Here is a 14,405-nt window from a genome sequence, read left to right on the forward strand (position 1 = left end):
AAACTTCGGTCACACTTTACAGCTGAGCTGCAACTTGGAGTGATATCATCCCACTCCCAGCAGCTGATCATCAGAACAATGGGAAGGTAGCAAGATAGCAGCTCCCAGTAGATATCAGAATAACACTCAATAGTAAGAAATCCAAGTCCAGCTTGAGACTCCTCCAGTTACATGGGAGTAAAAGAAACAATAGGTTACCTGAAAGCAGTTCTAATGTGTAGCACTGGCTCCTTCTAAAAGCTCAGACTCCGGCACAATGCACTGAGATGGCTGCCTACACATCAATATTACAATAAAAAAAAACCCCAAAACATTTGTTGGTTCAAGAATAAAATTTTAACTGGTAAGAGTGGATTATGCGCTATGTAAACAGTGTAATTTAGAAATAAAAAGTACACCATAAAAATCATGACAGTATTCCTTTAATAACCAGAATTTCAGCTCTTAAAGATACCAGGAGCAAATTTTTTTTGCCAGCCCTGGTGCAGGGCAACTGCCACCCGAGTCAAGATTCTCACCTTGCCCGACGGTAGCAGTGTCCTTGTATGTAGGACATTTGATGCTCGACTTTACAGCACTCAATGAATAAGTGCCAAGTTGGACATTACTTTGCCAATTAATTCGGTGGGTCAGTGCAACTTGATCTTGGACACCACTTTGCCAATCAATTTTGTGGGCATTACTTTGCCAGTTATGTGCATTACCAGCCTTCAACTGCATAGGCAAGAACAATTCAACCTCATTGCTAGAGTAAATGAAACCTTAGAAACCAGATAGGTGCTCAAAATCCATAGGAAGAGCTGCAAAAGGTTAAATAATTCAAAAATAAACAGATGCAAATTGTCTCCAGGTACCACTGTACCCAGGTATCACTATATAAACAAAATCCACTGTCTGTGTATTTATTGTGTTAATATAATATATACAGTATATGTAGTAATAGATTTTTCCAGTATGTGACACACAGTAAGTAGCTGGTCACACAAGAGACAGGTTGGTGATATATAGTGAATAATGTACCCCGTTGTAAAATATATAGATATTATAAGTCAAGGCATTCTATACCCATATAAAGGGCCGAAGCCCAAGGTACAGGTCATGGAACTCAGACATAATTTCTTGGAACACAATTTTTTATTTGACAGCACTGGTTCTCAAAGTAGTAAGTCTATGCCACCTAGTGTTCACTTTTGGAATTCCACCCTCATTTGCATAGAACATTAAAGGCGTTGTTCACCTGTTAGTATGTTATAGAATGGCCTATTCTAAGCAACTCTTCAACTGGTCTTCATTATTTGTCATAGTTTTTAACTCTTTCCAACTCTTTGCAGTTTTTGACTTTTATCACTTACCTTGTATAAATACACTTTCTGCTGGTGCCCCTGTTAGGAGAAAACAGCTTCCTCCTTCCTTTTGCCGGCAAATTCCGGGAACCGGCGCATGCGCATTAGAGTGAAAAGCCGACTTCTCCGTTAAAGCTCGGCTTTTCACTCTACTGCACGAGCGAAGCAGGAAGCGCTGCAGCTACCCCGGGCTGGTGCTGTTCTCTCCAAACAGGGGCACCAGCCCGGGGTAAAAGGCAGGCGATATAAGTCACTTGGGGGTGCCTAACATAGTGACTTTGCCTTTCCTTCTACTTTAAGCCCTTGTTGGGAGGCTCCATGACCAAACACTCACTATGTTGTCCATGTTAATTACACAATTCAACTTTTACCATTATGAGCTAAATATTCATGGGCTATTTTATATTAAATTGAACATCATACAAAGAATGCTGTGGAACTCTCGGGCAGTCTAGGAGTTCTAAACATTCTTTGCTACATAGTGATCACTTACCTCTCACTGAACAGCACTGTATTAGGCTACCCTATTAAGTGTAGTAATTGCCAACAATCAGCAAAACTTAGCACAACTAAAGCATAGTGACAAATACAGTGCCTTAGAAAAAAATAGAATCACAGTGAAAATTAGCAAATAGCTAGAAATGTGTTTGAATAATGGTGCTGTACATTCTAAAGGGGCTCAGTCCATCAAATACTGAGATGTGTTTGCACCTGCTTTTATTTTATATGCTAAACTCCTTTTAGCATTTTCTCCTTTGATATGCAGACTTAATTGCACTGGGCTGTGAGTTACTCATGAGGAGCATCTTCCAAGCCTCTTGGCTGGTGCACTATTTTTAATGATTTTATAGAATAAACAGAATTATCACACAGTATACAAATTATTATTTTAATTCTAACTATACATACAAGCCCTCTACCTATACCCTTATGATTACCTATATAAATACACTTTCTCTTGCCATTAATAAATAATTAAATAGAGAAAGTATTCTCTACCCTGAAATTCTTTGGGCAAAAAGGCAGTAATGTGGACAGCATTATGGTTTAAATATGTTTATCTTTATACCTGAACACAGAAATTGCATTACAAGAATCAGCAGGTGAACAACTGTTTTGAACATTTAAACAAAAAATATATAATGTCTTTGCAATAGTTCCCTGGGTTGGTGCTCCTTTTTGGAAAAAAAAAGGGGGGGGGAGATCTGGTTTCCTTCAATAATGATCAAATTGGATCTATTTTACAGGTCTGGGATCAATTACCCGGAAACCTGTTATCCAGAAAAGTTATCTCCAATAGACTCCATTTAAATCAAATTCTTATTTTTAAAAATATTTTCTTTTTCTCTGAAATAATAATAATACAGTACCATGAACCTGTACTTGATCCCAACTAAAATATCATGAATCCATTTTGGAGACAAAATAATTGGATAACTTATTGGGTTTTATTATTATTTAAATTATTTTTTGTGGAGATCCAAATTACAGAAAGATCCCTGATCCAGAAAGCTCAAGAAGGCCCCAAGCATAATATGTAATATAAACTCTTTGTATTCTGACCCTATTGTTTGCCAATGGATCTATAAGCCTATATGCTTAAGACTTTTTTGCTTTATGTGGAGAAAAATGCCTTAAGACTTCTAAATAAATAAAATAACTCCAAGTATTGTGTTTGCCATTAGTTACCATCAAGTGCAAGGTAGTGTCTAATTGTAAAAAAAAAAACAAATCAGTTAAATAAATAAAAAAATCCTTTTACTGCAGTGTCCTATTGAAATCTTTCTGGATAACAGGTTTCTGTACAATAGATGCTATTTGTATTGCAAAGTAATGTTTGTATTATGACAAGGAGTTAGCGCTAAAAAATGCCACCAAGTGTAAAATTCTATAATAGTTTAATCAATCATTAAATCAATACAATAAGATACAAGTCATAAGTTAAAAAATACAATAGATATAGTGATAATCATAAACAGTTCATTAAAACCTATAATGTTGGCCCTATCAGTTCATTAAAAAAGTGAACTGAAAAAAATGGAGATGGTACAATAAATACATTCATACAAAGTCATTTTAAAAAGCTAAACATTATTAATACCAAAAAAGCAAAAAACCACTTTTGGCTGGAATTAGAGATACATGATGGAGATAGATACTACCCAGTAAAACAGAATACCGTATATACTCGAGTATAAGCCGATCCGAATATAAGCCGAGGTACCTAATTTTACCTAAGAAAACTGGAAAAACTTATTGACTCGAGTATAAGCCTAGGGTGGGAAATGCAGCAGCTACTGCTAAGTTTTAATAATCAAAATAAATACCTATAAAATGACATTAATTGAGGCATCAGTGGGATATATGTTTTTCAATATTTATTTCAAAGAAAAACAGGAAACTAGCTCTGTAAGTGGAGAAGATGGTCAACAAAAACAATATGAGTACTACCCCACGCTCATTGCACATTGGCAAACTGGCAGCAGACCCGGTCCGGATATAAGGGGAAATAAGTATTGCTAGTGGGAGCCTAGCCCAGGGCACTGGAGGGTCTGGTTGCGGGTGGCCTAATTTGCACACAAAGAACAGAGGGTGCTAGTCTGGAGGGACCCATGGCACCCGACTCGAGTATAAGCCGAGGGGGACTTTTTCAGCACATTTTGGGTGCTGAAAAACTAGGCTTATACTCGAGTATATACAGTAAATAAATCAATTCATAACAGACTGTTGTAATAAGCCCAGATTACCACATAGAGATTGAAAATGTATGACATCACCGCCAGAAGGTAACCGGCGGTACGCCGAGTGAAGGGGCTCTTTCCTCTCAGTGCCTCCACCCTGAGTAAGTTCCCGGCCGGGACGTGGGGTATTTTGCTTCTATTTTCAGGGAGTGGGGGATCCAGCCATTAGTAGGTTAAGGCTTAGGAGGTGTGCGCATCTTTGCTGTAACCCCTGGGTGTTGCCTTTACTATTAGTGGTACTTGGTAGGGGACATACACGAGGGCCTACGGCTTTCTTCCTACTATTTGGTGTACGTTTAGGAGCGCACTGGTGTACGTTTAGGAGCGCATTCACTTGTAATATTGGTTTATCTCCCTACATATTATTAGTGGAGTCACTACTAACTCAGTACCTATCTACATTTTCAATCTCTATGTGGTAATCTGGGCTTATTACAACAGTCTGTTATGAATTGATTTATTTATTCTGTTTTACTGGGTAGTATCTATCTCCATCATGTATCTCTAATTCCAGCCAAAAGTGTTTTTTTGCTTTTTTGGTATTAATAATGTTTAGCTTTTTAAAATGACTTTGTATGAATGTATTTATTGTACCATCTCCATTTTTTTCAGTTCACTTTTTTAATGAACTGATAGGGCCAACATTATAGGTTTTAATGAACTGTTTATGATTATCACTATATCTATTGTATTTTTTAACTTATGACTTGTATCTTATTGTATTGATTTAATGATTGATTAAACTATTATAGAATTTTACACTTGGTGGCATTTTTTAGCGCTAACTCCTTGTCATAATATTTACATATTCACTGTGGGGATTAGTTTGGAGGAAGGCGGCTATCTATGATATTTTATTCACTATTTGGGTGAGAGGATTGTTGTTGGGTAATTTAATTTGTCTTTTAGAAAAATATTGGTTTTTCACGCTTTGCACATATTTTTATAAGCGCGGGTAAGGTTTTTTCACAAAGTAATGTTTGTGGCAGTTAAGGGTAAAGGTCACTGAACATTTTACAATGTAAATTTAAAAACAGATATCCACTGCCACATAAAGAACAGATAATTAAAATATATTTATCAATTTAAAGCAAATAAAATAAAAAGACTAACATGTTCTCTTGCAAATGCACACGAATGCACAAATTTTCTCCACTCCCTAAAAGCAAATAGCTCTCATAAATTTCTTCAAGTCAATTTCAGGAGACTATGATGGGAAAATGAAGAAAACTTGTAAGAAGTTATAAGAAAAAAGTACAAATATATGCAATTCTATAAAAGCACCCAGTCAATACATTCATTAAAGCCAATATGTAAAAACCCTTAAAGGAACAGTCCAATGTAAAAATGGATAGACTGCACTAAATAACAAATATTTGTAATATAGTTGGGCAAAAATGTAATCTATACAGTATAGGCTGGAGTGGGCAGATGTCTAACAATAATGGCCAGAACCACCTCCTGTTTCAGCTCTCTACTAATCTGTTAGTAGGGGGTATCACATGGGACATAATTGTACAGTTAGTTTGTGAGCACGCAGGTCAGATTCAAATGCAAACTAACTGAACAGTTATGTCCCATACTACCCCCCCCTTAAATCACTGATTAGTTACTGACTACTAACAGGTTAGAGAGCTGTAAAGGAGGAAGTAGTGTTATGCCCGTTATGTTAGACATCTGCCCACTCCAGCCCTTATATTTTACATTTTTGCTTAACTAACTATATTGAAAACATTTTTTATTTTGTGCAGTCTATCCATTTTATTCAGGCTCATTTTTACACTGAACTGTTCCTTTAAACCCAAAGGATTAAAGTTTAGTGCAAAATTAGTTGGTTAGGCTACAACTAATATAGGTATTGCATTTTCTTCTCTGAAATGAAAAAAAAAATCCTGTCTACCAGAGTAACTAGACATTTCAAGACTCCACCAACAAAAGATCTAAAAACAGCCAAACAAAAATTTGTGCAGCTGTTTGTTTTCTGAATAGGCATTACATTCGACATGACTAAAGAAAATGAATCGCCCTCCAATACTAAAGCTTCAGTCAACAGTTTTACTTTCCTTGACACAATTCCCTCCACAATTTTTTACTTATCCTACCACAGCATTTATAACTCCAAAGTACTTGTATAAGTTAAAATGAAGATTTTATGCTCTGCCATTTAAAGAAAAACTAAAGATAAAAAACTATTCAGAAAATCTCTTAGCCCTTAGCACTGAAGATGTGTGCCTCCCAATATACCCCCACTGGCACTCAATCTTCTTTCCAGCTGATCTACAGCACATATTCTGGGCAAATGAGCTTTGTAGCAATAGCTTGATGTAAGATCAAATTCATCTAATGTTTTGGTGACTTCCGAATAGTAAGGTTAGTACTGAGAGTACTGAACAGACAAGGCACATGCTGTGACTCCAATACATAAAATATGACTGAACAAGAGCAGAAGACAGGGAGGTTTGGTTGACTACTTTCAAAGCATAGATTACTGCTGTTACTAAAACTCTGGCATAGAACAGTAAGTTTAGAACAGGCATACAAAATACCACCTTTTAAGATTGTTTTAAAAATTGGCTGTCCTGCCAGTAACTTATTTGTTTCAAAGCTGAAACTAACTGTGCAGTCATGTTCACATACCACATTTCTTCTTATCCATGTAGTTATTTGTATCACAAACTGCCCACAAATAAGCAAACTTCTTTACAATCCACACACGTTGATTTGGTTAAACCAACAGACTGTCAAATTAAACTGATGCAATTGTTCGGTCTATGTGTTAAATAATACTGTTGCACAGAGTTGTAGTACCTTCCTGTCAGTCAAAGGTGCTCAATATGAAGAAATGGTTAGATATTTTCTGGACATGGTACGGAAAGTGCCTTATTCTCGTACGCTGCTCACACCCTGACTTTTACTTTATGTAAACCTACTCTTTCTTCTTACACAGGTTTCTGTTAGTTATTTTTCCATATCTGTCCACCTATAGCACTAGATTCCTCACGTGAGAAAAGGAGGAATTTTTTTTCCAACTGGGAGCGGAGGTAGGCATAGTCCTGTACATCCAGGCGGTGAACCAAGCTAAGATACAGTGTAAAGAAAGTGGCAAGGATGAGGCGGTCAGGAGGTAGAGAAGGCACTGCCCAGAGAATAAGTAACAATTCCAGGTAAATGGGATGTCGAAGGTGGGCGTAGAGTCGAGCAGCACGGGGAGATTTGTGAGATAATGGATCACCCATACCAAGGCAGAAATAATATACCTGGAACAAAAGAGAAGGAAGAAAATAACATGCAATGTAAAATAAATATGACATATTTCCATTTTGAAGGTTGCCACAAGAATATGGCACCCCAGGTCTGTTATAAGAGGTATTTCACAGGTAACCTAACAAACAAATGCCTAAAAAAGACTGCTTTAAGAGTGGTATGGCACCTTAAACAACCGTTTAAAGGAAAACAAAACCCAAGTTTTGAAAATGCTTTTAAAACATTTACCACATGTCCCTCTCCTTAACCACCGTAATGAAACTTCTCCCGCTTACTTACTATTTCTGCACCATGCCGGAGTTATTTTCAGCTGCAGTGTTACTTGCAGCGGCCATGTTTTTATTGATCGCGTCACTTCCTTCTGGCTTCTAACATAAGTGCTGGCCAGGGGGAAATCTGTAGAGCTATGTGAGCATGCGCTTGGCTTGGGGATTGAAAGTGCGTGTGCGTACGCCCTAATCTTACTTTGTTATGTGGCAAAAGGAAGCTGGAATCTTTGATAGGAGTCTACAGTATTTTTTACTTTGATTTATTATTGCTCGAATGGAAGAAGTCTAATGTAGGAAAGCGAATGGTAAGTAGCTCTTCACGTAAAGGGCAACAAGTTGAGCTTAATTTGTAAATAGGGTTTAGTTCTCCTTTAAACCTAAGGAGGTTGGCACTCTTATAATATACAATCCATATTAATCAATGTTTATATTTAGTCAAAAAGGCAGCATGGATTTTCATATACATATGTTGTTAATATCTGTGTCCAATTTTAAATGACGATTTTATACAGAAGTATGACCACAGATATCCAAATATACATAACTAGTATTATATACAAAGAACTCTATTTACAAGTATAGAATCCCTTATCTAGAAATCTGTTATCCAAAAAGCTCCCAGGGAGTTAAAGCAATTAATTCTACTTTTTTAAAAAATGATTTCCCTTTTATAAAATAGTACCTTGCAATTAATTCTTTATAAGCGGCATAAACACCTATTGGCTGCCTATATAAATTCTATGGTGTTGGAAGACAGGCTCATGACTACTAACATGATAGAATATGCAGTGCTTGACCTGAGGTGGAATGTTGGCAAAACAATTCTACTGGCTTTATTTATTAATGATTTTTAGCAGACTTAAGATACAATGATTCAAATTACAGAAAGATCCCCTATCTTGAAGGTCCCAAGCATTCTGGATAACAGATCCTATACCTGTATTGTAGGGAAAGATATTAGTTATTAAAATAAAAAATACTTACCACACCAAAGGATTTTGTTATATCTTGCACCAGGGGTCCCCAATTTTTTTTTTTTTACCCATCAGCCACATTTAACTGCAAAAGGATTTGGGGACTACAAAATCATGAAAAAAAGTTTGTAGTGGTTCCAAATAAGGGCAGTAATTGGCTTTTTGATTGGACTGGCAGCCTATTAGAGGCACTGCATGGCAGTACACCTTGGTTTTTAGGCAACCAAAACTTGGCTCCAAGCCAACAATTCAAAAAGGAGCACCTGCTACGAAGTTACTGTGTTGGTGAGGAACATGTTGCTCCAAAGCCACAGTTTTTTGTTCAGCAGCTATCTGGTTGCTAGTGTCTTATTTACCCTAGCAACCAGGCAGTGGGTTTAACAAGAGATGGTAATATAAACACAGTAGAGGGCATGCATAGAAAAATACACAAAAAACAGTGTGAGATTTATGATATGTACAGTCTTATGAAAAATGTTGGGAAACCATCTCAGCCTGCATAATAATTTACTCCACTTTCAACAACAAAAAAGATAACAGTGGTATGTCCTTTATTTTCCAGGAACATCTGAGTACTGGGGTGTTTTCTGAACAAAGATTTTTAGTGAAGCAGTATTTAGTTGTATGAAATTAAATTAAATGTGAAAAACTGGCTGTGCAAAAATTTGGGTACCCTTGTAATTCTGCTAATTTGAATGCATGAAACTGCTCAATACTGATTGCCGGCAACACCAAATTGGTTGGATTAGCTTGTTAAGCCTTGAACTTCATAGGCAGGTGTGTCCAATCATGAGAAAAGGTATTTAAGGTGGCCAATTGCATGTTATATATCTATTGGACTCTTCTCTTAAGAGTGACAGCATGGGATCCTCAAAGCAATTCTCAAAAGATCTGAAAACAAAGATTGTTCAGTATCATGGTTTAGGGGAAGGCTACAAAAAGCTATCTCAGAGGTTTAAACGGTCAGTTTCAACTGTAAGGAATGTAATCAGAAAATGGAAGGCCACAGGCACAGTTGCTATAAAACCCAGGTCTGGCAGGTAAAGAAAAATACAGGCATATGAGGAGGCTTGTGAGAAAAAAACGTACCCTCGGCTTATACTCAAGTATATGGTATGGATGTGCCCAATGTGCCCGCGTACCTGCGCCCGTGCTGTCCCTATTCCAGCTTCTCAGAACCGCCATCCTAACTGTGCGCTCTCTTCAACTGTGTGCCTTTCTGATCTGCTTGGCGCCGCAGTCGCGCCAGTGACGTCACGCGCCCCCATCTTAGACCTTGTAAGATGAGGCCACGAGTAACTGAAGGGAGCGCGCGACGTCACTGGCGCGACTGCGGCGCCAAGCAGATCAGAAAGGCGCACAGGAGAAGAGAGCGCACAGGTAGCAGGATGGCGGTTCTGGGAAGCTGGAAGAGGCAGAGAGTATGTTTTTTCCCATAGTTTCAAGTTATAATCATAAATTCATGGAGGGATATCAGTAGCCAATTTCAATGAAAAAAAGAAAATCATTTGGAATAGAAACAGGAAGGAGTGGAAAATGGCAGGTACATAATCTGCGTTTCAGTACAAAAATACACAATTGCCATTGAGAAAAGTCACAGTGTAGTGCTTGTACTGCTCCGTAAACCGCATTTAATTCCTTTGTTCCTACTGTAATAGTGGTTAGCCCTTTATATAAAAATAGTAATGGTCTGCATGTGATCTATACTCACTTGACTAATTGAGGTTTTGCCATAAAGCTATATAACTCATTCCCCTCCTATCCTTTCCTTTCTGGTCCTGGTCTGCGTTGCAAATGAGCAGATTAGCCTTAAATAGCTAAAAATATTGATCTGCAGATTGGTCCCACAATCATTGCATCTCATTAGTTATACGAACATGTCATACTGTAGTACAGGCCCAATGTTTGCCCTGCCTATGTTATTTAAGGTCCATATAAGTCATTATGGTTGTTACAAGCTGAGGCATGGGCATTTATATAAAGTTATATATATATATATATAAAGTAGTGGTAAGAATTCAATATATTCCTGGTATTAGCAATGTAAAAGCTATAATGCTGAGTAGGGGATTATCTAAATGTTCCGTCCTGCTTTTGTCTGTCCTGTTTTATGCCTGTTCCAACTTGCTCCTACCTGTCCCGCACTTGCCAGGCCAGTTGTCCCTGTTCTTTGCCTTTTCCAGTCTCTCCTGATCTTTGCCAACTCCACCATGTCTAGTCCCTTTCTAGTACCTTTCTTAGGCCACCACTGTCTAAAACACTCTATACCCTATATATATATATTTCTTAAGCTAGACAGGGGGCAATTTTTAGGATACTCAATTAAACCAAAGTGTGAGCACACTTTGTGTGCTGGCTCGCTCGCACCAGCCCTACTGGTGACACCCTAGGCTTATACTCAAGTCAATAGGTTTTCCCACTTTTCTTAGGTAAAATTAGGTACCTCGGCTTATATTCGGATCGGCTTATACTCGAGTATATACGGTACATTTGCAAAAGGAGGCTTAACTAAGTATTGTAGTAATATCTCTGTTGGGGTGCCCAAATTTATGCACCTGTCTAATTTTGTTATGATGCATATTGCACATTTTCTGTTGATCAATAAACTTTATGTCACTGATGAAATACTACCGTTTCCAAAAGGCATTTTATATATATTAAAAGGAAGTTACTACCCTGAAAGCTCAGCCAATGATAAACAAAACTCCAAAGAATTAAGAGGGGTTCCCAAACTTTTTCATATGACTGTATATACGGTGTATTGTGGGTCAGTCCTTAAGCTTAGTAACTGACAGCAGGACAGAACATGTCCAGTGAATCAGGTATAAAGAAGATAGAGGGCTGCTGGGGCATCTTCAGAGACACGGATCTTCCCTGCTAAAGGGCTGGGGTTGCCTTGGGCTGGTACAGAAGCCCAAAACATAACGTGCAACATTTCTAGCCTAATTATTTAGTTAAGCTTTAGTTCTGCTTTAAAGTCTGAAAATCAATGGCTTATTATGTATGAAAAACACATACTCACCTGTTTGATCCCCATCAATTCTGCATAGTCAAAGATGAGTAGAACACTGAATATAAGGAGCCACGATACTGTGTGCAAGAGAGCACAGAGTAAAGCAAGCCATGCACTCCATGGACCAGCAGAAACATTCCAAAGGTATGGACCCTGTGGACAGGGCTGCCAGAATCTCATCAGCACCTGGAAGAAAAATTATGTAGGTACAAGAGCCTACACTGGTGTAATAAACTAAAATCCCTTGCTAAATTGAAGGCCACGAAAATCTGAAAATTGTGTGCATACATGGTAGCAGCAATAAGAACTTTTGGTCCAAAATAGACCCAAATACTTAGGGGCATATTTATCAAAACGTAAGTTTGCAGCTTTATACATAAAAACCAATGTTCTACTCATTCCTGTGGGTATTTATCAAATGGTGAGTTCTAACTTTCACCCACTGATAAATAAGCTTCTAAAAATCCCATATGAATGCATAGAACATGGGTGGGTTTTTATGTATTAAGTTATAAACTCACATTTTGAAAAATCTGCCCCTTAGCCTGCTAGAGGAGCAAGGTTATTAACAAAGTAATAAGGATTGGTGTTTGGGGTTAAAAAGGTCTCCATGGAAGTCATGCAGCTTATTATATGAAGTAGAAGCAAAGATGAGGCACTGTTTGATATTAATATTATGTCTAATATATGCAATCATAAAGATAAAATGAAAGGGTAAGCTCTCCTTTAACAAAAAATTCAGTAGTGCCTAAAAAACTTTCAGACTTGCATGGACATAAAGATTTGAAAAAGCAATAAAGTATAAATAGGTACATTTTAAAAAGAAAAATTGTACATATAAAGTCTCACTACTGTTGAGTTCTATTACACTTTATATATGGGCTTGCATAAAGCAACATATAGTAAGTTTCATCAAGAGTCATAATTCTTCTGTGGAAGGGCCCTCAGAACGTAATCACCACTGGGTAGATATGAATAATAAAAAATCTATTTAAAGTGCTTTTTAAATGTGTCATCTACAATATAAATAGAGTGGCCAATTCATCTGAACATCAGCTGGTAGGATACCATTGAGGATGATCAGGGTATGATCACCTTTAGTACTTAGATAGGTATAGTCTCTATTTTGGGGTTTGTTCACAACTGTGTGGCAAACATTTGAAACAACCTGAGTGCTGCTGACTGAAAAATATAAATTTCAGGAAAAGCCTTGTTTTAACTAGATCTTTTGGATGTCACCGTTATTTGGAGTAAAACCAATTATTGCCTGCTGCTATGCCATTAATCTCCACAGTAACATGAAGACGTTTTACCTGGAGAGACAGGGCAGTGCATAGGATATATATTGAACGCTGGAGAACACCAAACACATGCAGCACATTTTCCTTCACTGCTGTCCAGGCCATTATGCTGTGTTGGAGTACAAATAAAACAAGAAGACCAATATCAATCCCAATACAGTATTGAAACTGGGTGTTTCTCATTGCTTCGCTCCATGTTATTGGTGTTTCACCTAAAAACAAAACAAAATGCATAAGTTGATTTAGGGTGTTTAGCCCATCCAATTACTTTAAATCCAGAATTCTCAAAAATGCCCTCTGTTATGCCCTGCATTAAGAATTGCCTAAAAGTACTAACACCAGTGCTTCTTGCACTAAACTATTTTCAGGCAAAAATCACCTTACAAGCAGTGGTGCAATCTTCTTTTTAACCCAAGTAACTTTCTATAGGAGCACCAAGCCGCAATTGTACCTGACCTACCCAGAAGTTCCTTGTTTATTTACACTTGCCAATGTAGAGTAAATTAAAGGTGGACATTTTCACTATACTGCACAAATCTAAGTCTATGAAAATCAAGTAAAAGACAATGTGGCAATGCTACAGAAGGTTTTTCTGAAAAGGAGAGCAATTTAGTAATTTAATTCACCTAACATATTGGCACCCTTAGTGAATTAATGTTTCCTTTTTTTTTTTTTTTAAAGGAATTCATGTGAAAAATCTTTGGGCCTTGGCATAATAAACAGATAATATTGCCTGACCATATTTACGCACATTTGTCTGTGTTTGGAGCAGCACACAGCTGAGCTGTAGCCAAATCATTATCACATTCCCTTTCCCAGTGAAACAGTCACTGTAACTACTATCCCTTTCGTACAATTCGCATTTTAAACTGTGAGATCTCATCCCTGGTTTATTCAAACTCCCTTATCGTGTTTTGTAGCAAGTTCCCGCCACTTTTTCATAGTTTATAACCCGGCTATGCTCACCATCTAGGCCCCCACTGATATTCCTGAAAATAGCGCCGAATGAAAGAAACCGCACGAACTCGGCCCCTGTCCCAAATCCAGCCACAAAACACAACAAAGAGGCCGACGATAAAACAATGCAAGACAGAACCGAGGGCCCAGAGGACACCTGTCCAGATACTTGAAGATTCGCCGACATTTTCAAGCAACCAGCGCCTCGTAATTGCCCCGCCCAGATGCACTTGGGCTACCCCATACTAATTCGCCACGCCTGTTTGCGTCACCAGGTTCTTTTCTGTATTATACAAGTCGCTGCTACCCCTGTTAGGCTAGTACATTTTTTCAGCATATTTGCTGGTGTGGAAGGGAGGCTGTGAAATCTGTAAACGTCAGTGGAAAAAGTATATTAACAAACAAATAAAAAGGAATTAGTGTTTGGCTTTTGTGCTTAAATATACTCAGTGGAATTTTTGAACCAAGCAGCCCGGCTAGCTCAGTCGGTAGAGCATGAGACTCTTAATCTCAGGGTCGTGGGTTCGAGCCCCACGTTGGGCG

At 37.8% G+C, this 14,405-nt stretch overlaps 1 protein-coding gene and 1 non-coding gene across 2 annotated transcripts; one reads left to right on the top strand and one right to left on the bottom strand.

The window, feature by feature from the left end:
• Positions 1 to 5,960: 5,960 nt before the first annotated feature.
• On the bottom strand, positions 5,961 to 14,106 carry nrm (nurim). Its single transcript, XM_002939464.5, has 4 exons — positions 13,872 to 14,106; positions 12,918 to 13,117; positions 11,614 to 11,790; positions 5,961 to 7,341 (listed from the first exon to the last, which is right to left on the bottom strand). Exons 1-4 carry the CDS (start codon positions 14,047 to 14,049, stop codon positions 7,039 to 7,041), a joined length of 858 nt encoding a protein of 285 aa, XP_002939510.1. The 5' UTR covers positions 14,050 to 14,106; the 3' UTR covers positions 5,961 to 7,038.
• A 226-nt stretch (positions 14,107 to 14,332) lies between these two features.
• trnak-cuu lies at positions 14,333 to 14,405 on the top strand. Its single transcript has one exon. It is a non-coding gene; the product is annotated as a tRNA-Lys (tRNA).

This window comes from Xenopus tropicalis, chromosome 8 (assembly GCF_000004195.4).
Source record: "Xenopus tropicalis strain Nigerian chromosome 8, UCB_Xtro_10.0, whole genome shotgun sequence".
Classification (NCBI taxonomy): domain Eukaryota; kingdom Metazoa; phylum Chordata; class Amphibia; order Anura; family Pipidae; genus Xenopus; species Xenopus tropicalis.